The 27844-nt window shown below is 41.8% G+C and overlaps 1 protein-coding gene across 1 annotated transcript in view; it reads right to left on the reverse strand.

The window, feature by feature from the left end:
* sspo (SCO-spondin) overlaps nucleotides 1–27844 on the reverse strand; it is an 84108-nt gene that overhangs the window by 22957 nt on the left and 33307 nt on the right. Inside the window, 46 exon segments of the mRNA XM_065949160.1 lie at nucleotides 130–329; nucleotides 496–634; nucleotides 774–890; nucleotides 1150–1311; nucleotides 4049–4291; nucleotides 4386–4432; nucleotides 5129–5268; nucleotides 7400–7524; nucleotides 7608–7763; nucleotides 8787–8963; nucleotides 9115–9285; nucleotides 9477–9523; nucleotides 9665–9817; nucleotides 9954–10191; nucleotides 11163–11297; nucleotides 11537–11704; nucleotides 12160–12372; nucleotides 13658–13834; nucleotides 14103–14138; nucleotides 14620–14840; nucleotides 15063–15208; nucleotides 15342–15508; nucleotides 15587–15739; nucleotides 15927–16147; nucleotides 16235–16346; nucleotides 16450–16650; nucleotides 17082–17252; nucleotides 17555–17755; nucleotides 17939–17985; nucleotides 18100–18269; nucleotides 18370–18449; nucleotides 18576–18746; nucleotides 19684–19854; nucleotides 20787–20836; nucleotides 20934–21028; nucleotides 21146–21282; nucleotides 22204–22338; nucleotides 22418–22588; nucleotides 22699–22745; nucleotides 22854–23109; nucleotides 23286–23456; nucleotides 23561–23764; nucleotides 25105–25188; nucleotides 25534–25667; nucleotides 25978–26107; nucleotides 27586–27708. Of these exon segments, the coding sequence (XP_065805232.1) occupies nucleotides 130–329; nucleotides 496–634; nucleotides 774–890; nucleotides 1150–1311; nucleotides 4049–4291; nucleotides 4386–4432; nucleotides 5129–5268; nucleotides 7400–7524; nucleotides 7608–7763; nucleotides 8787–8963; nucleotides 9115–9285; nucleotides 9477–9523; nucleotides 9665–9817; nucleotides 9954–10191; nucleotides 11163–11297; nucleotides 11537–11704; nucleotides 12160–12372; nucleotides 13658–13834; nucleotides 14103–14138; nucleotides 14620–14840; nucleotides 15063–15208; nucleotides 15342–15508; nucleotides 15587–15739; nucleotides 15927–16147; nucleotides 16235–16346; nucleotides 16450–16650; nucleotides 17082–17252; nucleotides 17555–17755; nucleotides 17939–17985; nucleotides 18100–18269; nucleotides 18370–18449; nucleotides 18576–18746; nucleotides 19684–19854; nucleotides 20787–20836; nucleotides 20934–21028; nucleotides 21146–21282; nucleotides 22204–22338; nucleotides 22418–22588; nucleotides 22699–22745; nucleotides 22854–23109; nucleotides 23286–23456; nucleotides 23561–23764; nucleotides 25105–25188; nucleotides 25534–25667; nucleotides 25978–26107; nucleotides 27586–27708 (6813 nt within the window).

Raw genomic sequence — 27844 nt, forward strand, 5'->3', positions numbered from 1 at the left:
AGAGACAGGGAGGAGGCAGATAGGGAATAGGTGGACAAAAACAAAGAACTTTGAGTAGTACACTGCCCTTTGGTCATTTGGTACTTTTTTTTAAAAATTGTGCATGTGGGTGGATGTTCATTGTCAGACCTGGACATGTTGCAATCACTTCACAGCTCTCTGTCTGCATGGTGTCAGCACAGGAAGGACCGCCCTCTGTGTCCTGGCAGAGGCGCGTCCTCGTCCTCTGTCCACGTCCACAGGAGGCTGAGCAGGAGCTCCACGGACTCCAAGGCTCATAAACCGGGCAAGGGAGTTTGGTGCACACCAGAGTGCCATTCTCACACACACTACAGATGGCGGGGTGTTAAGAGGGGTCAAATAAAATCTTAATCATCGACATCTTGTAAAAAGTAAGGTAAATGAACTCTAGAGACAAGTATAAAAGGCATGAACAGGCTCGTAAAAAAGTTTTTTTCAAATACAAAATTAAATTCACATAAACGCTTTTCTCACCAGGTGTTGCAGTCCACAGAAAGTTCCTCTTTGGGGTTAAACTCTAGTGTCCCATTGCCTGATGGGATTCCACAGCGACACTCTGCAACTGACACACAGTGGCCGTCCTGCAACAACTGTCCTTCTTGACACCGACAACCTTATGAATGAAATAAAGAATTTAAATTAAGGAGAATTTTGCTAGTAAAGAAACATATCCTTTTTTTTTTTTTTTTAAATGGTGCATGGAGAAATCAAAGTCTTTAAAGGTACTGTTCATGTGAGAAGTTAATGATCACCTGGGTGACAGGCTCCCTGGAGACACTGCACGTGCTCCCATAAGTCAGTGCAGCTGCGGGGGCATTGATTGGCACAATTCTCTTGGTAGGCCCGCCCCCTGTCCTCACAGCGCTCACCTTGGACAAAAAGGAAAATCAATCTTTTTCCACTCTTTGTAAATTAAAAGATAAGCACAGTCCATGCATGTGCCACATAATCTTTGTTGCAATTGCTAGAGTGGGATTGGAATGACATGATTGAATATCTTTAAAAAAAATGATTTGGACCAAGTATATAAGTACATTATTTTGACCTGTGACCTGTTGGTTTATGTTTCTACTTGTACTACTTATACTTATATTTGCATTATCAAAGTGAGTTTTCAAACAGTTGTACCTGGGCAGAGTCCCGTGTTACAGCTCTGACTCTGGGTCTGTTGGCTCTTGCACTTCGGTCCCGGAGCAGAGGCCAGGGGCCATCTGAAGCGCTGTCGGACTCCACCGCTGCACGGCTCAGCGCAGGCTGTCCAGGCGCTCCACGCACTCCACTGACACAGATCTTAAAGGGTGAAATTACATTATTAGCCGCCATCAATTCTATTCTTGTTCTAATTACAATGACTGTAATAAGGATGATGACTTCTATAATAGCTGTAATTGTTGCATTGCTCATCATCAACGATAACAGACACAGCGGATTTATTGTTTTGTGGACTGGCCTGGCTGAGCTGGCAAGAGGTCTGATTTATACGTTAGAGATTTATCTACTTGTTCATATTGAATAGAACCTCTGTGTTCCTCACTGCGCATCGTTTGTATCAACAATGACGAAGCACAATACTCTACACATTTGAGATGCAATTCAAGCCAAAGGTCGGATTCGGATCCATTTCCATTCATATCCAAAAGGTGAAGAGAAGAATCAATGGGATGACAGAGTTGCAGCTCGAACACAAACAAAATACTAAATCTAATTAACCAAACATGTCCCCACAGATATCAAACTCTCCCTTTTTTTCCGACCTCTTTCCCATTTTCACTCCTTTGGAAAATAAAATGAATAAGGCTGCAGCAGAGATATAGAAAAAAGTGTATGGTTTGCTGCTGATTGTAAGCTCTGGAGTTCAATCAAAATAAAATACAGAAGAGATTTCTGACCTTAAGAAAACTTGGATTTTGTTTTCAGTTCTCCAAAGAAAATATTTAGAGTTATTTAGAATCAGCACTACTAGATAAAATGCTGCAACTTTCTGGCTATTTCTAAATGTGCTTAAAATTGTACCTACAATAACAATCAACTCCCTGCCAATTTGAGAGTTCATGCTTTATTCTGTAACCTCATCAGTGCAACCTCTACAACTATCTCCTGTTAGTTCATATTAGGGGAAAAAGAAACACCATGTCATCATATAGCATATATGTTTACATAACAATATCATAGTGGCTACGGTCCTATTTAATCCTTGAGTAGCCATTTAACTTGACAACATTTCCTGCACTAATCTTGGTGAGGTCATTGACTCTGAAGTGAGCATGAGCATCCACAATAGCACGATGATTAAAACAGTCTACTACCCTTTTAAGAAAAGATCAAGAATCAAATAACTTATTATTCTAAGCGGGACTTAGAAAACCCTCTCTATCGTCTAGATTCAAACACTGTAATGGAATCTTCACATGTCATTTTTTTTAAATCAATCAGGCAGCTACATCTCATTCAGAATTCTGCTGCTAAAGCCTTCATTAAGCCTGAGAAAGTGGAATACATCCATCCAGCTCTCAGGGGTTTCGCTGGCCTCATGCGCGTCAAAGAAGTGATCTTTCACTGGATGGTTTAGGACTGAAATACATCTTTGAGCTTCTGCTACGTTATGAACCATCAACATGAGCTCGCTGATCCTTTGGGACAAGTGTGGTCATTGATCAGAGGGTCAAAACTCAATACTTTGATGCAGTGTTCACTGTTGAACAGGAAGTGTAGAGGCAAAGCATGACATAACCAAAACCGTCCTAATTAACGTCGCTGTCATTATCAAACAAGACCACCATCAGCATCATAGTCTTAATCAATATAATTAAGAGTGTAGGCGTTCATGAAAGAGCTGGGGCTTTATCTTTTTCTTAAAGGTCACGTAATATACTTCTTTTCAACACGATTAGATAAGTCCCCAAGACATGTCTGTGAAGTTTCTTGTACTAAATCCACTCTGATCCTGTATTGGATCATGCCTATAAACCCCTCTATCTCAGCCCTGCTCAGACAGGCTGTTTCTGTGTCTGTACCTTTAAATGCAAATGAACTGTGTCTGACCACGCCCCCTCTCTGGAAGGGGAGGTGGCTAGGGATTTCTTGCTCCATGCCCTATTGTTTACGGTGAGAAGGCAGACTCAAAGGGCAAAACAAACACCTCGCTGTGGGGGTGTCACCCACCTGAGGGAGGGGTTACTACCCTTTGTGATGTCACAAAGGGAAAATCTCCAAACAGCCTGATCGAGAACACATTTTCTGAAAAGTGGAGCAGACAAAAGACGGAGAGGATGGCCTTTTCTCTTATTTAGGGGGGTTTGTTGACATGCTAGGGACACATATACGTGTTAGGAAACCATTGTAAAGTGTATTTTGCAAAATATGTGACCTTTAAAGGTGCAAAGGCACTCTGCAGATGGAATGAATGGAGTCTGGTAGTTTGTTCCACCAATGGAGGGCGACAGAGGATGAAGAATATATACAGTGTATCCTGTTTAATTCAATTATTTTAAAACTTTCATAAACTTTTCTCTATCCTTTTCACTGTGTGTTTCCATACTGGTTTGTGTCTTTTATACAAATTATTGTAATGCATTTTGTTCAGTGTAAAGCTCTTTTGTTAATTAATTAAATTCATTTTCTTGCCCTTGAAAATGGCTTCACGAAAAAATATGCCATTAGTACAGCCCTCCATATTTATGACGTGCAGTATTTTCCTCTCTTTTTACCAGAATAAGACATTCAGCACCACTCTTTGACCCAGTCTGTTATTCCATTGTTGTTCCTACACTGTCATGCTTGTCTGCCTCTGAGTGGTTCACTGCATTGTCAGTTTACACTGTTATGATAGGAGCAAAGTGTCAAACTTCTGCAACATACGGAGGGGAACCAAAACCAAAGGGTGAACCAGAACCAAAACATTCATTACTTTTCCTTTAGTGAGGAGTGAAAGGACCAGCTGGAGCTTAAAAACGGTAGACTGAGATAGAGAATTTACTTTTTGACTGAAATAAAGAACTCTCTTGTAAAATTAGACAAATACTTTTACCTCTGCAGATGCTTGCATCTGGACAGAGCCTCTCCTCTACAAGTGGTCCCGGACATTGGCTCTCCTCTTCCTCTTTTGGGACTGGGAAACCAGAGTCCAGGTCCAAACAAGCCCGGAAACGCCTCTGTATTGAGAGCATTTTAGCGCTGCTGATGAGTTCGGCTTGAAATTCGCTTTGCAGCATGGAGGAAGAGGGTGCACAGGGAGAACAAGGAGTCCACTGTGACCACTCGCTGAGGATGACTGAAAACAAAATGAAAAAAAAACAGGAGATGATATTTCAACTGGAGCTCTTTACCTAAATCTACACTCTACATTAATTGATTTGCTTTTGTACCTTCACACTCTCTCATGTCACATTGCAAAGTTCCATCATGGCAAAGGCTGGAAGAGAGAACAGACAAAAAACAAAAAAGTTATAATTACAATGTTTCACACTGAGTGATAGCTCCCAAACAATCCAGCAAGGGAGGAGAAATAAGCTGAGAGTATGGTTACTTAGTACACATTAGTTTCTCTAATATCCTGTTTAATAACGGTTGACAATTTAACTACTGTGATATAAAAGGTCACTGATACAGAAAACATATGACCCTCTCTCTGCCAATGTGGGTTATGAAAATATTATAACCGGTTGAATCAAAATGTAAGGTTTTGTGATTACTCAGCCTTCCACATGTGTTAGTGTTTTCTTTACAGTATGATAGCAAAAAAATACTTCAACAACTTGGCCACAGTATCGCAAAAAATTGAGCCTCAGGATATTCCAGAGAATTCACCTTGAGCCAATGGGAGGGGATTGTGCCATTTATATACTGTGATTATGCATGGTGCATAGAGTGTATACATGCAACCGCTACGATCTGCGTGCATGTTATTAAACAGCTGCACTCTGTTCGTCAGTATGTTCTTCTCCACTCTTTTGTTGATAGTATGAGTCCATTGAAATATATAGCAATATACGTAGCATTGATATAAAGGCAAATATTCTGATTATGGCGTCATGAAGTGGACTCTGTTGCTTCGTCCACTAATTCCGCGTCGTTTATTAACATCATGTCTTCAGGACAGTGGACCTACCAAGTACTGCAGCCGATGGTGACAGTGCCACCCTGGGGGATGGTCACAGGTGTGGGTGGTTGTCCTGACGCCTGGTCCTGAAGGTGGACACAGCCACACTGCTCGGGGGGAACGCATGTTCCATTTTGCTGCAGCAGACCCTGGGGGTGAAAAGCAGTCAAAAATAAAGCGTGGACATGTATCATGTTTTTTTTTTTCATTTGGTCTCTTCCCTAAATAAATTTCGATTTTTTTTTTCAGATTTTAGACTTTTAATACTTTGTTCATAAAACATGATATTTGAATACTTAAGTAGGGTGGTCATGATACCAGAAAGATAATAATATACCACTTCAACTAAATAAAAGTCCAGGGCACCCAGTTTTGTTTAATATATTGTGTTTGAGCACAAAAAATTGCAGGACACGGTCTAAATTTCACACATGTATCAGCAACCTTTTTACATTGCCCACTTATTTTTGTGATCCGTCTTCCTGACAGCTTTTGGTTCAAAATGTGACCGATTATCTTGTTTTTTTCTTATAAGTATTGATGATTAAAATAACAGATTTTATCATTTTAAAACACATGGTATTAAACTCCAGTGTGGTGACATCTTCTTACACTTAATGATAAAGTTTCACGAGCACTGTGTGACCAAAATGAGAACTTATGCTGCAGGTGAAAGTATTCAATGGGACATAAAAGCTGCTTTTTGTTTCATATTTCATTTCATCCCCCCTCCTACAGCTGTATGAGCCAGTCATCCATCTATCACAAAGGATTGTTCAAGTTTTTGCAATAAATCAAAGCTTGAAACTTCCAAACTGGGTCAAATAACATAAAACTATCATTGCACCTAAAGGCAAAGTGATGTATTAACAACAGTATTATGCCCAGCACATTTCCCTCTTGAAATTCATGCTAGTATACTTTTGCCCAGGTGCATAATGCACTGTTGAAATGTTGGCTAGATGCAAATCCATACAAAGGTTGCAAAACACAGAAGCTTTTATAGTGGTTTTACTGTTTGTCTGTTTTTTTAACTTTGCATTTTATTGTTTTACAACTCTGCATTCAAGTATACTTATTTTAGCTTTCGTCAAGGTTTGATGGACCACATAGTATGTAAATTACACCACCCAAAAAAAAACGATGACATTGAGGCAGGCGGGGAATCGTTGGAGTGATTCTCTCTGTAAATACACCCCCACTGAAAACAAAATTTAGAGATGACCCAAGTCAAGATGAATGGGCGAAACTAACCTGACAATATGTTTACGAATGACCTAACGTATCAAAGTCTAATTTAGATGACGTTTTTTACATCTTCCTTTTCTAGCAGTCTTCAACGTAACATCTGGTTTTTCCACGGCAATGACAGTCATGTCATGTCCGCCATGATGGCCGCTGTGATTAGACACGTCCCGTTGAAACTATAAAATGATTGCTTTGATAACTGTTTGAGGTAATGAAAGTAGGCTACTCAACAAAAACTAAAATATATATAATATAGCATGAAATAAAGATATTGCATATAATCCTAGACCCTTTTATATCCCAGGTGAAAATTGTTAAGTATTGTTAAATTTCTTTCACCACCCCCCCCCCCAAACCAAGTGTGGGTAATATAAATTTAAAGACCATAAAAAAGTGTAATTTCAAAATGTAAATATGAAAAACGATAAAAAACATCAAAGAACAAACAACATGATGTAATGAAAGCAGAAGTTATGTTCTTCAAGTGTCTCATCTACATATTAAGGGCTAGAGTAGCATCAGTCAGTGCTGTTCCCCTTTGGGAGGTTTCCTACTGTCATTGCAAACTTTGCACCCTTCGAACCACTGCTGTGGTAAAAAGTTTCTTAAGCCCTGGAGGGCCCATTACTGGCCTGTGGCTCCAAGGAGTTGCCTGCCTTGCCTGTTGACAAGCAGTTTGTCACGGCCCTTGAGCCAGGATATGACAATCAAATGTTTTAAGGCTTAGAATTAAGATTTGAATGATAAACGTTCACTACAAGGGATATTTGTGACATGGATTTGTATAAGAAAACCCATCATCGCTTTACATTAATTGCATTCAATGGTCTAAACTTTCTGACATTCATCAGCTATCAGGATTGTGCCTTTGCCTTAACAAAATGTCATAGCCATGTTCAGAAAAAGGGACATGATATCTGTCTGTAGACAATGTTTGGATAGGATTAGAATGATCCCATACAGGTTGTTTTTCCTTGTGAGTAAAAATCTGTTTACCATTTAAAAACAGAACAGGGCTCATAACATATTTACCTGGGGGCAGTAGCAGCCAGGTGTGCACTCCTTGACACCTAAACATTGATCTCGATGGCCCTGCAGCGCACACTGCTTCTCACAGGGTGCACCACATGCTGAGAACACAAACGGGGCTTCACAACCTAGAAAAACAGGATAAAATATTAAGTCAGGAATATGAAGTTTCTTATAAGCCACGTTTCTTTCAGAATGGTGGTTTACTCACTATCACATTGACTCAGACTGCATGTCCTGCTTTGTGTTTCAACAGGAGTGCACTGTTGCCCCCTGGTGGCTGGGGAGAGAGCTACACGGTAGCGCTGCTGCTTCTGAGACTCACAGGAACACTTGGACCAAACACTCCACTGAGACATGGGACAGCCTGCAGGAGCAAACAAATCAATTATTCCGCTGCTGCCGGCAACAAACACATCATGGTACTTGTCACTTACTTGTACCACTTGAACTTGTACTCATGAGACGCTGAGCTTGTCCTTACAAAGACAAGCTCCTCTAATTTAGAAAGAAATTAAATTTCCCTTTTGAAGAATCACTATTAAATCAGTCTTAACAGCACCAACTACAAAAACAGAATTAAAGCAAAGACGAAAATTAACTCTAAAACAATGATGATTCAACACTAATAATAATAAAAACACCAATGATATGGGATCAACCGTTACAATAATAAATAGCTGAAATTAGGGGAGGACAGGGCTGGAATTATTTCTTTTTTATTTACTTTTTTTTTCTACCAATCAAAACTCTTTTTTTTTTACTCCTGACACTCTTCACTTAATCTCAAGTTCATAAACACTTACTGACAGCAGTTACAGCATCCCAACACCAATTTAAACCATCGGGGGGGGGGGCAACATAAAAAGCCAAAGTTATGTTTGTGGCAATAATAATATTATGGATTTCCACTGTGAATCATCTTAATGATTGATTGTTTGAAAGTTGAAATAAGTGATGGGCTCAACTTAACCTGGGATAAACCAGTCTTTAAAATAAGAGCATTGCAAGCTACCAACTACTTGAATGAATGAATAAATGAATGAACGACTTCATTTTGAACCAAAAGTTTAAATAAGATAATAAAAACAAAAAGGAGGAGGAAGAAGTAAAACCTTTCTACCCCAACCCCTTTTGTCACATTTATTTTATTAGTTATAAATGATTCCAACACACTTAAAGGGCAAAGTTGAGCCACAGTTGTCTTCCCTATAAATTAAAGTTTTGCTTTGCCAGGTGAAGCTTTTGGCAAAATTAATCAAACTACGTAAAAAAAAGCAAAACAGCAAATGACAAAAAAGCTGCTCTAATGAGTTTTTTCTGAAACGTGCTCACTTGTTCCCAGGTTGAGACAAATATTACATGGTTTTGAAGTTTTGTGTGTACACACCTGGACAGGGCTGTTTGTAACACAGCTGGGTCTCCTCTCTGTTCCTCTCGGCCTCGATCTCAGAGGGGCACGCTGCATCCCCGCCTTCCTCACACACACACACCCTGCGCCGTGACACAGAACCCGCGCCGCAGCTCCGGGAACACGGTGACCATGGCGACCAGGGGCATAGGTCATCTGAAGACATAAGGTTCAATTTGATCAGAGTCAATCAATAAATAATCAAATTACATACATGTATATGTTAGAATATTAGAACTTCAAATTATTAGTGACACAAAGATTTACAGACAAGGACATGAAACTAATGTGGCCTTTCTTGACAAACCTAGACAGAGAGGAGTGTGACAGTCCTGTGTTTCTCTCTCTGGCCCGCTGCACTGAGAGCCGTTGTTGCGTGGAGGAGGATTGATACAGGCGTGGGTTCGCACCTGTGTGCCCCGACCACATGTCACTGAGCAGTCCGACCATACTGACCATGGGGTCCAACCACCATCCACTAGAAACAACACACATGATTAAATCAATCAATACGTTTACTTTGAAGGCAACCTGACAACAAGGGAACTAAGTTATGACCAACATGTCAAAATTAGACGTAAATCACGAGACGTAAAGATTTTCTCCGGACTGTAGCCCCTATCGCAGCTCACTCTGTAATGTGTCTTTCAAATGAAGGCATTGACCCACCTCTGCAGTCAATGTCTTGGCAGTAATCTCCCTCTGGAGTGCATGTGCTAGGAGGCAAAAACAAATGAAGACAGTAATTGAAATGCAGGGTTTTTTTCAAGTGTTTTTAAGTGTAAATTTGACTCAAGTTCTGAACTTTCAGCGGCAGAATCAGTATTATTTGACTGCGTTATTTGCATGCATCTCACCATTGTTTACACTCGCCCTGCAGCCAGGTGTCTCCCACATGGAGCTCCCGGTTGTCATGGAGACAGAGAGGTGGGCAAAGTCCTGGGTCGCAGGATTTATGCTGGACTTCCTCAAACTGGCAATCTGTCCCTTCACTCTCTGGGATCTGTGACCTGAGGCACAACAGTTACACAGGACAGAATATTTAGAATAAACACACCGAACAGGAATGAATATTTAACAAGTTTGGAATAATAAAAAAAATATATAGAATATTAAACAGTATTTCTGAGTTTCTTTTCTGCACACCTGTATCTGGTTCTTTGGCCCTGCCCACAGGAAACACTGCAGGACGCCCAGCTGGACCAGGAGCTCCAAACGCAAGTGGAGTGGCAGCTGTGATTGGTGCAGAGGAGCTGTCCGTCAGAGCAGCTGCAGTTGTTACAGTCCACCTGGTGCAAACTGCCAGCCGCCCAAATCTGTCCCAGTGAGTCCACACAGTCACACTGCCACAGCTGCACACACACTCCGTCCTGTTGCAGTTGTCCTGGACACACAAAGGGTCACGCTTAGGGTCATTTGACCAAAATACTAGCAAAATACATGTTCTTCATGTGAGCTATAAACAGATCATTTTTTGTTTATTTAGTCCAGATTTGGAGATATATGAAGTCTGTCTAAGGTACAAAAATAGGAGAGGAGAATATTCATCTTTGCAACTCACAAAATCAAGAAACTGAACTTGAATAATGGACACATATCCTTTGATATAAAGAAAATCCACAGCCATTGTTAACTGTTTTTGAATACTAGTCCAGTATTTAGTTTAAAAAACTCTGCAAATTTGTCTCCTCAATAAGATTTCTCAAGATAAGATCTTCATCAGCGAAGTCAAAGGGCAGGTGATGTCATTTTGACACATTGCAGATATGCGTTGTGATGTCGAAACCATAAATTTCCCAGATAATTTTTTTTTTAAACGCAGCAGGATCCTTGACACCTCCTCGGGCTGTTGTCGAGGAATTCAAGTGTCCTGGCATGACACCTGTTCTATTCTTCTCCTGATGCAAAATGGTGTGGCAGAAGTGTGTGTGTGTTAGTGAAAGGATGAATGAGCAGCAAAAAAAAAAAAGAGGACAAAAAAAAAGTTAAAAGGCATTTTCATTACCTCAATATCTCACAGCTACAGCCCTAGTTGTAGTGGAAATTGTTGACAGTGAGCTCATATGATTGAAGAAGTATTCCGTACTTTTTTGTTGTTAAGTTGAGTTTACCCTAAAAGCTTAGTTTAAAGGCAATTGTAACACGACAGTGGCATCATTTCTAAATTTGGGATAAAAGCATCTCGGCTTATTCAGAAACAGCTTGTCAACACAGGCAAACTCACAGACACTTTTTTGTGCCAATCTTGTGAATACCAGAAGTCACATAATCTGAAGGGAAAAAAAACACTCAGATAAGCAGACACACACACACAAACAGGCTCATCTGTTAATAAACTGATATTAGCATCAGTGCCTTCAGGGCAGCGACAGCCGGGCTGACATTCGGTGTTTCCTTGGCACTCGATTCCCTGCTGGAGGTCTGAGCAGCGCTGTGGGCATTGGTTGGCACACAAGACGAACTCCTGGCCTGGCGGGCAGCCTTTCTCGTCTGACAAAACACAAACAGAAGGTCAGGAAATCTTCTCATGAAGCCGCAGGCTATAAAGTGCCCCACAAAGAATGCTGATCGCAAACTGGGCTGAAAAAGACTCGCTTAGAAAACCAGCCTTATCAAAATCAGAGGAACTTTATTCATCCCACAGTGGAATAATACGTTGAGTTAAACGACTATTGATTTTAGCACAGGATGAACTGCCCTTCGGGTCAAAACTGTTGGGTGTGTCTCACCACAGGGTTTGGTGTTACAGGGTTTGACCTGGTTCTTCTCTCCTTTGCACTTCTTGCCACCGTTCTTGGGTGGAGGGCTGGAGCAGGTGCGGGTGCGTATGGAACGCCCGCCACCACAGCGCTTATCACAGCGGGACCACGGACTCCAACGAGACCAACCTCCATCCACTAAAGCATTCAGACACACAAACATGGACCTCTTATAAATATATACACACACACACAACATTAGGTAGGTAGGTAAAGAGTAGAACCCGACCAATATGGGATTTTTTGGGGTCGATACCAATATTTAGCTGATATCTTTCATTAGATCTACCCTCGATATTTAAATCTTTAGAGATCTGATTGATATAGATACACACACATTTATTGCTATGATCCCAGTTTTCATCGTCTAGTTTTATTGCTGTTAAAGTTAAATAATTTTAGTTGTAGGTGTCAGAGGATTTTGAAAGTCTGTTTAACATCCCTACACAAAGACGACCCCTAGGAAGTAAGTGAAAGACCAAACAAAACTTGAAAAACTGAGACTTGACAGACCCCAAATCCACGCAGACATTTCCCAAACATGTTCATTTGAAAACTGCAGACCAACTCAACCATCTCATCAGCTAGCTTGCCTCTGCAGGGCTTGATGTTACAGAAGCGATGCTCCTGGTTTCCTCCCAGGATGTCTTCACACCAGGAGCCGTTGGTCCCCGGGCTGAGGAAGGTCCGGATCCTCTGCTGCTGACCCACTCCACAAGACCGCGAACAGGAGTTCCAATCGGCCCATTCTGTCCAGGAACAGTTTTTCTGTGCACAGCCGCCCCCTACGCACACTTCAGATCCATCTGGGAACAAAAGAAATATGACTACTGAAGCTGTCTTTAGGGTTTACAATGACTTCAATAAATGATTGGTTCTAATCATAGTACTGCCGCAATGTTTAATCATGACAGTCCCAACTAAACACAGAGCTACTTTTCAACACCGCTCAATTTGATTTAAGTTTATTAAGTTTGTTTGAAGGCAGAATAACGGCTGAAAGATTCAAAAGAAAAATATAATTCATAACCGACATTGTCTCACTACCATTTTAATTAACATTTTAATAATGTTCCCTCGCAATTTGAACACAGAAGCAGAGGAATTTCTGACAAAACTTCACCAACTACAACTACTGCATGAAGAGCGAGAGGCTTAGAAGAGGTCAAAAAGCTCCTGCTCTTGTTGGACCTCCCTCACCTCCATGTCATTTAGCCAACAAACCTAACCAGGCCACCTTTGCATGCGCCCTATTGGCTGAAATACATATATGTGGATGTATTTGATTGGCTGTTTTTACCTTTTTTGAATTTTTGTACCTTTCTGTCTCTGACCCTGATGAGGGCCACAAACCGAAACGCGTCGGTCCAATCTTTTAATAAAGTTGATTTTCGTTCTACAAGTGTTGCTGGAGCTTTTTGACCTCTTCTTACACACACACACACACAGACACACAAACATGTGGTATAATTATGTTTTCTCTACATTCCAGATATTCTTGTTTGTTTGTGAAAACTTTTTTAATCAGCCCTTTGATGGAATAGAAATTTGGGATGAAGGCAGACAGCTGCATATCTCCGGTTTAGATGTGACTACATTTAGATCTTGGGTACGAATGAAACGTCCTCATATTCTCAAACAATACAGCTTGCTCATACTGATCTTTTTCATGTCTGAAGAAAATGGCAATTCCCCTTTAAAAAGCTGTTCTGTCTTCTCTGCGATAAGCATGAGAGAAAAAGAACAAACCAAGCGACAATACAAATAATCCCAAACATCAAAGCACACAATGTTTTGAAGCTCAGTTTGTGTGGAGATTAGCTCACTTCATGTTCTCTCTCACACACACTGACTCTACATAACTGAATGTTTCCTCTTTTTTCGGACATAAGCCATAAGTACACATAGTATGAAATTTGTCACACATGTTTCTGAGCAGTGCAGGGCCACCTGCATCCATAACTGGGAACTCAAATGATCTCAAATTGCTACTGAAGTATTGATCATTTGTAGATCCTGTAGATGACTGACTGGTACATGGACAGTTAAAACAGCCATCACATTATCTGAAAGCAGCAAAGAGAGAGAAACGAGAGGTTGTACCTGGACACTGGGGAAGGTTACAGGCCTTCTGTTGGTGAGAGCTTCCAGAGCAGGGAGGTTTCTCACACTGTCGATGGCGGGACTTCATGGCTGGGCTCAGAGCATCAGTGCATGTCTTAGTGCAGGGACTCCATAATGACCAGGGAGAGAAACCAGCATCTTCATCTGCAGAACATCAAGGACAAATATAGGAAATATAGGAAAATATATAGAGTTCTTTCATCACTTGACACAAGATCTCAGGGGCAAGTGAAGAAAAACAACTTTTTAACCAACCCTTTTTTTTTTTTTTGTTGATAAAAACTATTTATTAAGTTTCAGTTACTTACAATGGAAAACCTTGATACTTTCTCAGCCCACTACCCTTTTTTTTTTTTTTTTTTTACTTTTTTTTCTTTTGCAGATGAAGAAAACATTAAAAGGGTTAATTTACCTGGTACAATTGGTTCATCTGTAGGACCAACAACAACTGTAAACAAAAGCAAAATTTAACATTAGTATAATCTCAACCATTAAGTATGAAAGATACACAATTCCCCTTTATTATCACATATGATTTAAATGTTAATTGGTAAATTGACTTGAGCTTGTAAAGCGCTATTCTAGTCTTCTCAAAGCGCTTTTACACCACAGGTCACACCTACACATTCACACACTGGTGGCAGAGGCTGCTGTGTAAAGTGACCATCAGAAGTAACTAATCCATTCACGTACAGCAAGAGCAACTTAGGGATAAGTGTATTTCTCAAGGACATGTGGTTGCATGAGCTGGGGATCGAACCCCTTTTGGCTGCAAGACCACAGGCGCTCAATTTAAATTGATGTAGACACATGAATTCTTACAGTACCAAACAACATTTTTCCCACTGTGACAACAGTTAATTTTCCTCTCCATTCTTCAACAGATCCTTTAATTATAGAGCTTACTCTGCCTTAACTAGTTCCTTTACCTGGGCAGTCTGGTGCCTGGCAGTAGGTGGTTTCCTGCCGTGCCCCCTGGCAGTCTCTCCCTCCATGGGCAGGTGCAGGCTGTGTGCAGCCCCTGGAGCGAGTCTTCAGTCCTAAACCTCCACAGGACAGGGAGCAGGAACTCCAGGAGCCCCAGGGTGACAAACCTCCATCAACCGGGCAATACTCCAAGGAACAGTTCCACCTGCCATGCTCACAGCCGCTGCAGGAAACACAGGGGAGGGAGATTTAGTTGCTAGTGGACTTAACAGTTTTACTATGAAAGCAATGCCAATAATATGATGAAGATGATGAAGTTAAAGCTCAAAGACATAGTACATACATGTTTTATGTTATGCACCAATAGGGAATTCTTTGAAACAATTTTTTTAGATTTTCAAATGGGATATCTAATGTCAAATCATTTCTGGTGATTTATGCTCACCAGGTGCTACAGTCATGGACCACAGTGTCTCCAGGCTGAAGTTCCACTCCCTCAGAGATGTTATGGAGGAGCAGAGATGAGATAGGTGAGATGGAAACACTTTGCAGAGAGGCCAGAAACTCTTTGTCTACCAGACATGGACACTCCTGAAACAACACATTACAAAATGACGTTTTCTAATGTCAACCTTTTCTTCTTTTGTGTAGCAAGCAAGAGGTCGGCAGAACTCAAATGCATGATATCAGAAAACTTCAGTTGCTCAGATGGTGATGAACCCACCTGCATACATGCTCCTTGATGTTGATAGGTGTTTTGGGGGCAGTGACAGCCTTCCTCACAGCCATCAGAGTAGCATCCCTCCCTGCCGCTGACCTGAGCGCAGCTGAAAGGACAGCCTTCACCTCGTTCACACTCTCTGTACAACCTGCCAGGAGGGCAGCCCACTTCTGCACAACGATATGATGTCAGTATGGAGACACGGGTTTAACATGCTGCCAAACAATATATAGGAAAGGAGGACTCACCGAGGCAGACCTGGGTGTTGCAGGTCTTACTCTGGCGACTAAGGCCGCTGCAGGGTTGAGAGCTGCAGACACGAGAGCGGGACTGCTGTCCTCCTCCACAGCTGACCGAACACACAGACCACTTGGACCAGGGGAGCCATGGACCCTTGGATTCTGCACCGGAAAAGCAGAATGAGAAGTAAAGACGCAACTGCATAAAAAGTCAAGAATATCTTTTTTAAATGAGCAAAAGGGATGGAAGCATCTTTTTTTTTTCCCAAGGGTGACTCAAGAACTAAAATCTTCAGGAAAGCTGAAGTATCACAGACGATTCTTAGTTGTGTTTGTTGTTGTCGGATACCTGTGCAAAGGTGGATGTTGCAGTCTTTCTGCTGTTCCGCGAATCCCAAACAGCCTCTCCCACCGCTCTGAGGAGTCGGGTTATTACAGTGGCGTCTTCTGAACTTTATTCCTCCTCCACAAAGAAGTGAGCAATCAGTCCAGGCCCCCCATTGGCTCCAGCCACCATCAACATGGCAACCAGGGACAGAGTGACACTGCAGAACCCCAGCATCGCATGAACTGAAATAAGAAGGGCGACAAATGTTTCATAAATATCTGTATATATTGTGATCATCAGACTGTTGTCGCTATCCAGGAGTGCTGTACCAGTTTTTGCAATCACTGATGATGGTGTCTCCAGGATATGCAAACTGCCAATCAGATCCACCCGGCCATACCCATGATGCATTAGTGGAATCAAGCCCGTTGAATGTCATTTCTATTTCAGAGACAAAAATAAATCGATTAGATTAAACACTGTCCACCTTACAATGGCATCACTTCAGTATGCAATGCTCTCATGAACAGATTGTGGATCTCACCAGTAGAAGAGGTGTTGTGGTATTTGCAGCGACACTCCTCCCTGGTCACACACACTCCATCCTGCAGAACCATGTCACCCGGACAACCGCAGGTCTTTTGGCACCCGGGGGAGTCCAAGCACTCTGTGTCACCATGGAGATCCGAGCAAGAGCGAGGACAGGACTTCCCACAAGGCCATTCCTCCTGACCGCCGCCGCAGTCTGCAAAACACAACAGGAAGTTTAAGTTTGAAGGAAATAACACACAGAGGGGAGAAATAGGATTTTTGGTCGGATGTGCTTTAAAGGAGTTTTATGTTATTTAGAAGACAATTTGAAAGCAAAATTGAAACCTCCAATGGCTAGAGCCGATTACTGGTCCCTAAACGAGGAGCTACCGTTTTAAAGCTGGAATGAAAGCGCTTCTTGACTGGGAGTGAGTAAATGAAAAGCATCGCTGAAATGTATGATTGTTGATGAGTGTTTGATTTCTCCCTCCCTTTTTTTTTTTTTGACGGGGAGGGAGTTATCCCTGATAGTATATCCCACCCGTGTTCAATTTTCAGATTTTGCCCCATATCCATCTCTCTAAAGTAACATATGACTGCTTGGCATAAATCCATAATCAACACGCAATCGTTAATTACACAGACCTGCGCAGACAGTCATGTTGTCATGGCAACCCCGCCTCTGCCTGCCCTCCCCAAGACAGGGCAGACCACCAAACCTGGCAGGAGGACTGTTACACTGCCTGGTGCGAGTGGACGCTCCGGCACAGCCATCACACTCAGACCACACTGACCAGGGGCTCCACGAACCGTGCACTACACAAAAAGGGATTAGACATTAGAATAGAGACACAAACTTTTTTTGTGTGAGAGTTAAGATATGAAAGTGTGTTGGGAAGAAAATATATATATATATTTTTCCTTTTTCAGAAATTAACTCAAGTTGTGGGTGATACCAAGAATATGTATTTAAAAAAATCTGTAACCTGTTTAAAATATTTACTACTTCAGCACTTATTTATTGTTGCAGAAAAACATTTTAGCATTGGTCTGTGAATTTCTGCCGGAGTTCTGTCATGAGGAATAACAGACAGTGTTGATGACTGATGGTCCCTTACCTGGACAGAAGGTAATGACAGGGCAGGGCTGTCTCTGGATTTGAACTCCCACCCCGTTGTGTATCTCCTGTTCTCCAGAGCAGGCCGCTCCTCCAGCCTTGGGCTCCGGACAGCCACAGCTCCTGTAACGAGAGACTGACTCTGCCCCACAGGTCCTGGAGCATGGAGTCCACTCTGACCACTCACACCAGCCACCAGCCACTGGAAACAAACACAGGGATTAAAAACACACATTTATGGATTGTATAGCCACCTGTGCAGACTTTCAATGATTATCATATTGTGGTTGGATTTGAAAACGATTGTCAAAGTAACAGAGATTGCACAGTCAAACAATTTTTAAAGCAATACATTCCTCTTCCTCGAAAAGATGGTCTGACTCACCTGGACATGGGTCTCTTGAGCAGTTGAGCCTCCCTCCGTCACAGGTGCTAAAAAGAGGCGGTACACCAACATAATTATCTTACTATCCTGTGTCTTTTCTTTTAAAATACATGTGTACATGCATGTGCAGATTGTGATCCATGTATTTATAGTATTGTTACCAGTTGTTACATCCATCAGGGGCTACCATGGTCTCCCCTGGTTCAAGTATGTGTCCAGTACTAAGGTCCAGGCAGGCGCAGTCTTCTCTCTCCACACAGACTGTCCCGTTAGCAGACAGGACCTTTCCCTCTGTACAGTAGCACCCTGGCTCACATTGCCACTCACAGTGCTGAAGATCAGAAAGAATATTTCCTTCATGTCGTCGAGATTCTTTTTTTTGTTCGTTTTTTTTAAGTTAATCTAAAATCACTGCTCGGTGTGATACTCACAGCCAGGTCGTCACAGGAGCGAGGGCAGGAGGGACCACAGCTACTGAACACTGTGCCTGGGACCTGCGAGCATGGAGCCACTGGAAACACACACAGAATATAACCAAAGTAAAAACACTGATATGGATGGAACCGTGACTCTGATTAAAAGCTATAAGTGAAAGTTTAAACCACACACACAGCCTCAACGCACTCGATAGATGTACCTGGACAGTGGGCAGTGTTACAGGCTATAACCTCAGTTCCCAGCCCCTCACAGTAGTTCCCCTCCCCTTCTGGACTGGGACTGTCACACTCTCTCCTCCTGCTTTTAACCCCCCCGCCACATGACTTGGTGCAGTCCGTCCAGTTACTCCACTGACTCCAGCCGCCATCCCCTGGAAAAAGCAAGAACATAATTGATGAAGTCAAAAAAACATGAGAGCAACTTCCCAACAAATACAGATACAATAACGAACTAGGAAGTGACATCAGTTGTAAAAAAAACCATTGATCTGCTTTAAATGGGGGCAGCAGTAGCTCAGTCTGTGGGGACTTGGGTTGGGATTGGCCTGGTAGCTTGAGAGGTGTCAGTTCACTTTCAGAGCATTGTGGAGATGCCCTTGGGTAAGGCCACGAACGACTCACTGCTAGGGCACTCTTTCATGTGCAGCACCTCACTCTGACATCTCTCAATAAGTACATGCCCATAGGATCCTGTATGCGCATGTTTGTCAGCCTATGTGTGTGTAGCATGTCTCAATAACAGTATGAAACTAATATCCCCTTGATAAAGGACTAAAACAGTCAGGATGTAAAATTGCAGCATGATCCGGCTTTTTCTTTTTCTTTACAGAAAAGTCACCCTGTCACCTTCATGTATCGAAATGATCTATCAAAACAATGTCACCCTCATCTATGTGCTGTTTGTTTATTGTTCACTATTTGCTAATTGTCGTTTACAATATATTGAGGTCAACAGTTTGTTTAAAATCAGTATTCCTGGCAACTGACTAAGACAGAAACAAATGAAGTCAGAGAAACAAATATATATTTAAGGTGTCAAAATAGCGCGTTCATTTCAATTAAATTATCAAAGAAAAAATAATGCATTAAAATGTCTTACGCAGATTTGACAGGGACCAACATCAGGTAAACGAAGTTTGACAATTAATTCTTAATATGGTGAAAAGTTAGGGGGCGCAGGTAGCCTGATGGTTAGTGTGTGCACCCCATGTACGGCTATTGTCCTCCAAGCGGGGAGGCTTGGAGGACAATAAAAATTAAAGATTAAACATTTACAAATATAAATGACAAAAGAAACAAAAAACTCACGGTCACATGGAGTGTTGACACAGACTTGATCCTCTCTGTGTGCACCCACACACGGCAGGCCGCTGCCTGAGCGCTGGGGGCTGGAACAGAACCGATACCGGGACTGGAGACCTGCTCCACACGACACCGAACACTGACCCCACGGAGTCCACGTTGACCAATGGCCATCAACTAGACAGTGTGTGTGTATGTGTGTGTGTGTGTGTGTGTGTAAAATGTAAGAATAATATTACATGAAAAATGTCATTCCTTTACTTTATTCATCAGACTTTTTTGCATAATTCACTAAGGCCAATGTAATTCACAAGGGCTATCAATGTCAGTTCACCAAGATTTACAAGCTGAGTATTATTAAAGATAAAACAATACAATTATATATATTTTTTTGTATTGTGGTTATTTTATACATTTCATTTTTCAATTTGGAGGCATTTCTAATATTACTGTTTTTTTATTATTTCATCATATTTGTATTTGATTCTTGGGCTGAACTGTTTCTCTTATGCACACAAAGCCTTCTAATGGAAATGAAATACTGCAGACAGGAGTTAAAGGCAGGGTCTGTAAATTTCTCCAGATACACTTTTTAAGATTTAGCTTGAAATTGTCTTTAGGTCCTGACAGACATTAATAACTCATGTGCTCTGAAAAAGGAACAAAGAAAATCCATTATCTGTATCAGTTGTAAGCCTGTAAAAACTTTGACCAATGTCTGCCACGAGGTACCAATCTGATGAACCAATCAGACTCCTCCCTGTCTCCCTGCTCGTTCTCTACGCCATGCATGCACGAGCCCACACTCAAAGCATGAGCTGAGGTCCGCTTCTGGACCAATGGCACTTGTGCATGTAAGTGAGGGGTGTGGCTTTTGAGGGAGCACAGAGGGGAAGGGGGTGGGTGCAGATGGAGTACTGAGGGAATGCTAATTATAAAATCTCACTAGTTTCCCGAAAATGACCAAATCTGCCTTTAAATGAGTGATTGCTGTCATACAAACTTAGAGGGTGACTTCAGTACTTAAAAATGATACGAGAGAAACAAAAGAGCACAGATGAAACTTGACAGGGGCTGTATCAGGGATCAATTTAAAGACTTTTTCTTACCATTGCAGCTGACTTGAGAGCAGTTGAGCAGCCTCCCTGCTTCACATGTACTAAAATAAAACAAGTCAAATGATCATTGTATCTCTTCTTCAGTAATGAACAGCTATATTTGTCCAACAGAGATAACATGATTGGGGTTATACTTACCAGTTGTTGCAGTCTGTGGGGACAGTATCTCCTGGTTTGTACTGCTCTCCACCCACATCACAGCGACAGTCAGGCTCCCGCACACACACAGCATCCTGTAAATACAAAGCACATTCAACTTTATGGCTGCAATCTCTGCCTGCATATTTGTTTTGTTTTTTATATATATACGTACACATATATGCTTGTTTGTGTTGACCCAGCCCACCCACCTGTTGGACTGTCCCTTGTGGACACTGGCAGCCAGGTGTGCAGTTCCTGCTGATGTCCATTGTGAGGTCTGTGCATGACACTGCCCCCCTCACACACTGCTTCCACTCCTGGCCAGTAGGACACGCTTTACCATCGCCTGAAAAACAGTAAACATGTGTCCAAGCAGAGGGAAATGTCAACCCTACAATCAAATAGAACAAAATGCAAAAAACAGATGCAGAAAATAGTAGAAAATACTATTTCCATCTGATTTGTTTAACTCAGGCGTTATAACTTGTCCAGCACTGAAACATCAAAAGCCCCTTGATTCACATGCTACCACATGAACGATTAAAAAGTAACGTATATACCATGATTAATCTGCAATGAAATTAATGCCTTAACAATTAGGGTTGTTATACAATCTACTTAAATGTTTTTAGACCTCTTTTGTCTCTTATAATAATAATACTACATGTGATTTATAAAGCACTTTTCAGGAACTCAAAGACACTGAACATTCGATAAAAAAGAAAGTAAGAACAAACCAATAAACACTGCGACATTACACACAGGCCATAAACACAACAACATATAAGCCAAGTCACACACAAACACAGCACACATCACAATTCTACATTAAAAGCTCGTTTGAAAAGGTGAGTCTTGAGTAGTGATTTGAATGTTGATGGGTCAGTGAATTTTGGAACATGTGTGGGGAGTGAGAGCCAGCGGGAGGGGGCAGCTATGTAGAGGACTCTGTCCCCCCAGGTTATACTTTTGTAAAACCCTTTGCTATGCTTGAAGAGGAGTATTTAAAAAAAGAACAAACATTTTTTTTGGAATTCCCTTTAACAACAAGGAACAAGCTCTCTGATTTTCTGTAATTCTGTCCAGCACATTCCAAGACATTCAAATGATCTCCTTACTGGCTTTTGAACGTTTTATTCTGGTGCAAAAACACAATTTTATTTGATTCAAGTGTTTGCAACGATGTGTAAAACATACAGTACCTACATATACAATTCTGATTTCTTAATCGGCAATATTGGGAAATGACAGTCTGAGACTTACGTACCACAAGGCTGCAGGTTGCAGGCACTGAACTGCTGAGCAGTTCCATGGACTCTGATGGGCCCACGGGTTCGGGTCCTGTAACCTCCTCCACATGTCACTGAGCACTTTGACCATGCGCTCCATGGCTCCTTCACACCTTCAGACACATCACAGAGTGTTAATCATTTTCATATTCTTAACACACAAGAGTCAAATACAAAGGTGCTTCTACTCACCGATACAGGGTTCAATGCTGCAGGTATCAATCCCAACTCTGTCTCCTTTGCAGGGCTGACCACCAAAAGCTGGAGGAGGATTGGTTCCCGAACGATACCGCCTTCTCACCCCAACATCACACGTTCGACTGCAAGCGCTCCACTGCGTCCAACTGCTCCAGCCGCAGTCAACTGAGAAACACACAGGTGGAGTCAAGTAAAGACTTAAGGATGCAGGAGACAGCGAAGAAGACAGCAAGGGAAGAAACAATATAAGTCCAATTCATAAAAATGCAACTCACCAGAGCAGGGAGCGGTCCCACACTCCATTTCTCCATTAATGCAGGTACTGTGGGGGGGGGGAGACACAGTGCAATAAAAGACGGACAAATTTTTGAAAAATGACATTAATTACAACTATTTACATCGACTTGACATTAAAAGTTGGTTTTAGTACCAGTTATTGCAGGCATCAACAGGCATTGAGGCACTAGCAGGATACAGCTCCCCCTGGTGGTAACATGGACACTGCGCCAAGGGCACACAGCTGCTGTTGAGCAGGTAAAAGCCCAGGGCACAGTAGCAGCCATCATAACAGGAGGTGGCACACTGCACCTCTGTGGAGGTCATGTCCAAACACACGCGAGGACATGCACCGCCATGAGCCTCACACTCTGCTGCTGTCATGTACACCATGCCCTCTGGACACACACCTGAGAGGAAAGAGGCAGAGATAAGAACTGATTAGTGCACATGCACACATAGGCAATTCAATTGAGCAAAGAAAGGGAACACAAATGTCATGTAATGTAATTTTTATGAAGCCATAATACACTTTATTATTCTTCGACTCTTGAGAGTTGAGCAATAATACAACTGGATGCATTACCTGAGCAGGGGTGGGAGTTGCAGTCTCCAGTCTGTATATGAGGCCCAGAGCAGCTGTTGCCTCCATACTGTGATGGGGGTGAATTGCAGAACCGCTCTCTTGTTTGGACGCCAGAGTCACACTCTGATGAACACTGAGACCATGGTGACCATTCGGACCAGCCGCCATGCACTGTAAAGATACAGCTACAATCAGCTTTACTGCTATCACATCATTTTTGGAGACTGAGATGGAACAGAGACATTGTTGCTCGTGTTTGTCTATATGCGTAATACCTGGACAGTGCAGTGTGTTACAAGGCTCCTGCTCCTCGCCGTCTCCACCACAGGCAGAGTCCGTATGGGTGTGGTTAAAGGCCGTCAGGGTGTGGTTGCAGCTGCGAAATCGTCGCCTGATTCCAACGTCATCGACGTGGTTGAAACATGTCTTGCTACACTCCGACCAGCTGGTCCATTTACTCCAGACGCCATCTGGCAACACTGCACAAGAGATGAAGAATGAACACCATATGAGAATGCAAAAAGACTAGGATACTGAGCAGAACATTTGATGACATTAAAGTTCACGTGCAGGACAGAGAAGAATTGCTGGTTTAAAGAAGGACTGAGGAAGCCAAAGCTAAAGAGAAGGATTTTTAGTTCAGGAGAAGAAGAGGTGACAACATGTCCTGCGTGGAGATTGTGAGGAGTTCTAAATTCCTCGTTGTCCACCTCGCAGATGGCCTCCCCTGGTCCCTCGACACCAGCATCATGGTCAAAAAAGCCAAGCAGCACCTCTACTTCCTTCGCAGGCTGGCAAAGGTGCATCTCCCGCCCCCCAAACTCATAACATTTTACAGAGGGCTTGAACGCAAGACCTTACATAGGATAGAGAGAACAGCTGAGAAGATACTTTGTGCCGCTTTGCCTGCCATCACTGATATTTACCACTACACTGCCTTGGTAAAGCCAACAGGGTTGCTGCTAACCCCGCCCCCAGTCTTGGTTGTGCTCTGGTTTCCCTTTGTAGTACATGTCCAGTCTGAGTTTATTGACCAATTAAGTATCAGCAGGCTTTGGTGTAGATCGGAGAAACTGTCTGAGTGGACGGCAAAAACAAGGCGGACACTGGGTCTCAAAAGTAAATCAGAATTTAGTTTTCCCTAATATCTGATAGATCCAACCTTCATACAACAAACACACCTTCTGTAGGAGAGACCTGACCAAATCTGGCATGTTTCCTTTTTTTAAAATCTGCATCATAATGTTGTTATTTTGGCTAACGTAAACCCCTTTAATAAAAAAAATAAAATAAAAAAAATAAAAACGCTTTATTTTTCAGGCTCATAAAGCTGAAGTGAGTGGAAGTGAAGCTGCTGTGTGACTTCATCTACTGAACAGAGACAGAACACATGAACGGGCGCTACTCCGGGATGTTATGGACCAAGAAATGACAGTGTTTACGTTGCAGATGTTAACGCCGCACAGAAAAGGACGTCGGGCCTGAAAGTTGTTCAACACTAACCACTGGATTCATCAGAATTATGGAGAAATTAACATCCGATGCCCGAGACATATCTCCATAGACGATGATTGCTGAAGGGTTCTGTGATTGCCATACTGTTGACCCTCAGAGACTTATATCTCCAGTTTCATTGACCAGTCAAACTGCAGCTGGAGAAGCCTTTCGAATAAGAGGTGCAACCTCTTCAAGAACTTCAATCAAATCCAGTTGAATCTGTGATCTTAAAACTACCATAACAATGTAAGTGTTAATGAAATAAATATCCCTATGTGTTAAAGAAATCACAAGTGTGACAGAGACAGTAATAACGTCATACATGGACGACAGGAGCTGGAGCAGTGGCGGGCCTCAGAGGAGTCTCCTGGACACATCTGAACTCTGACTGCTCCAGCTGGGTTCACTGGAGACCTGCAAAGAGAATAGAATGAAAGACGTTAAGACTCCTGACCCACATGTAATAGCGAGTGTAAGAACTGTAAATCACATGACTCCATAAGTAGTGTACTTTGATGAAACTTTTCTGTTCCTGTCGCAAAAAGTAAACCAGGCAAACATACAGAACCCATAGTTTGAAAACATTTGGTAGAATACTGACTGAGAGCAGTTTACAAAAAAATGAAATTGAAAATGTTATCAGAGCAAAGAAAAGACAACAAACTTAAGAAAAAAAGTACAGTTTGGGGACAAGAGTTGTCCCGTAAAGGGAAGGCCTTGTTTGCTGTTTTAAAGCTCAATGGGATTAAACAGACTCACCTGTAGCGTTGCTGTAGCCCCAGACCACAAGTTACATCACATGGTGACCATGACGACCAGGCTGACCAATGACAGGTTGCAACACATTTGGAGTTGTCACAGGTTACTTGTCCATCTTGGCACACACTGATTGACCAAAATAAACATTTCTATAAGCCTTTATTTTATTTTTATTTTTTAGCAACAAACACTGGCAGCAGTTCAATGTCCCAAGTTAATGGAGGAGATGAGCTGACTGTGAATGAAAATAGGCCTGGAACTGAAAAACATGACTTAAAAACACTTTAGCACATTTTTTTGGTCATGATTGCTTCCTTAGAATTTAGAAAAATGTGATAGTGAGCATTTTAGAAGTATCAGTTATGAAATTGTGCCTTCCTTTGAAAGTGTAAAACAAAACAAAAAAAAAACAGAATGAGTTTGAGTTGTTTCTCACCATGTGGTACAATGGTACTTGATGATGATTTGTCCTGGCTGTAGTGTTTGACCGTTCCAGACACAAACACATTGACTAGCATTCACACATCGCCCACCTTGAAGATACAGACCATCAGGACAGCGACACCCTAGAGAAGAAAGAGAAAAAGTCTTATCAGCATTTCAACTACCAGTGAATGAGTCGTTGCTTAGTAGAGGTTTGACACTATTTTATGTTGATCGCTTTAATAAATGCAGAAACTTTCTATCCCACTCAACCATAATGAGGGCTTAATTCCTGGCAATGGACCACATGTCATTTTGTATAGCCTCTCTTCATATAAGTGGAACAGCTAGAGATCTTTTTGTTTTTACAGGGCTGACCTAAAACACAAAAATGCATGTCAAAAGTATGACTTTTTTTATTTTCCACCTTTGAAAAATGACACAAATGTTCAAGCATTTAAAAGAGGCTTTTTAGGGGCAGCGGATAGCCTAGCAGTTACTGTATGTTGTGCCCCTTGATTGGAGGCGGGTCCTCATCGCAGTGGTCGTGGGTTCGAATCCAACCTCGACCCTTTGCTGCATGTCATCGCCCACTCTCTCCTTCCAACATGTACTGTCTGTCTCTCTTCAGCTGTCGTATCTAAAGAAGGCTAAAAAGCCTCCCTGAAAAATATAACTTAAAAAAGAGACTTTATACACACTTACCATGTGTTGTTCCATTATTCACCATGCACCTTAATAACGTATTTGCCTACTTGCACATAGCTCTGTATATATATATTTATTTCTCGTTTACTGCATATAGTTTTGTTTACATCTGGTCACTACTGCACATAGTTATGGTTACATCTGTTTACATCTGTTAGTCCGATCACTGTCCACTTATATCTACTCTTTTATATTTTGTATTTTTAAGTTAAGTTTAAGCTTTAAGTTGTATTTAAATTGACACTTTATATTTAGGTTAAAATGTTTTGTTTACTTGCACTGTTGTTAATTTACTGCTCTGTGTGCCTTTGAATTACCCCCCGGGGACAAATAAAGTTTTTTGAATTGAATTGAATTGAATTGAATTGAATTACCATCAAAGACAGATGCTGCATGGATACACAAGCCATGAAATTAAAGGTACAGTCCCTTTTATAAGCCATTTACATAGCACTTCCCTCTCATTTACACTAAATCTTGTTTCCTGTTCTCAACTGTAACAACAGGATAAATTGAAATACAGAAAAAACTCTATTCATTCACTGGGCACTGGTTCGGAAACCCATGTAAAATTACCAACTGTAAATGGCACACCTTTCTTCTTTTCAAGAATTGGCAATGCAAATTAATTGAAATGAGATTTGATCCATCATGAAACGTGCAACACACACTGGTTTTCTACTGCAGTACATGGCAGGTTGACAACACATTTAAAACAAATTAAAATTCAATATGCAAACACGGGCAAAAGACTGTTTTCCTACGAAAAGATATGCAATGTAAACACAAGTTTAATTAAGGGCACATTGGCTAAAAATGAGACAACAATGAGAAGCAACTGATGCAAAACATTTCCATCACTCTGCACACTTAAGGTCTAAAACGTCGCACCATCACCTCCTGCGTGTCCTACCTAGTATGCATGCCTCAGTGCAGTTGCTGGTGGAGCTGAGATGTGAGCAGGTAGGAGGACAGGGCTCAACCCTCCCAGCCCGGCAGTCTGATTCAGTCACTAGAACCATGTTGTTTACACAGCCTGAACAACCAATCAGAGAGCAGACAGTTAACTGACTTCTTTGTGCAGCAATGGTAGTCAATGCAGGAGAATTAGAAAGCCACACTCAAGCTAAACGAAAATATCAAAAATATGAATTGATTTTTGAACGCAGTCA

Source organism: Labrus bergylta, chromosome 20, assembly GCF_963930695.1.
Source record: "Labrus bergylta chromosome 20, fLabBer1.1, whole genome shotgun sequence".
Lineage (NCBI taxonomy): Eukaryota > Metazoa > Chordata > Actinopteri > Labriformes > Labridae > Labrus > Labrus bergylta.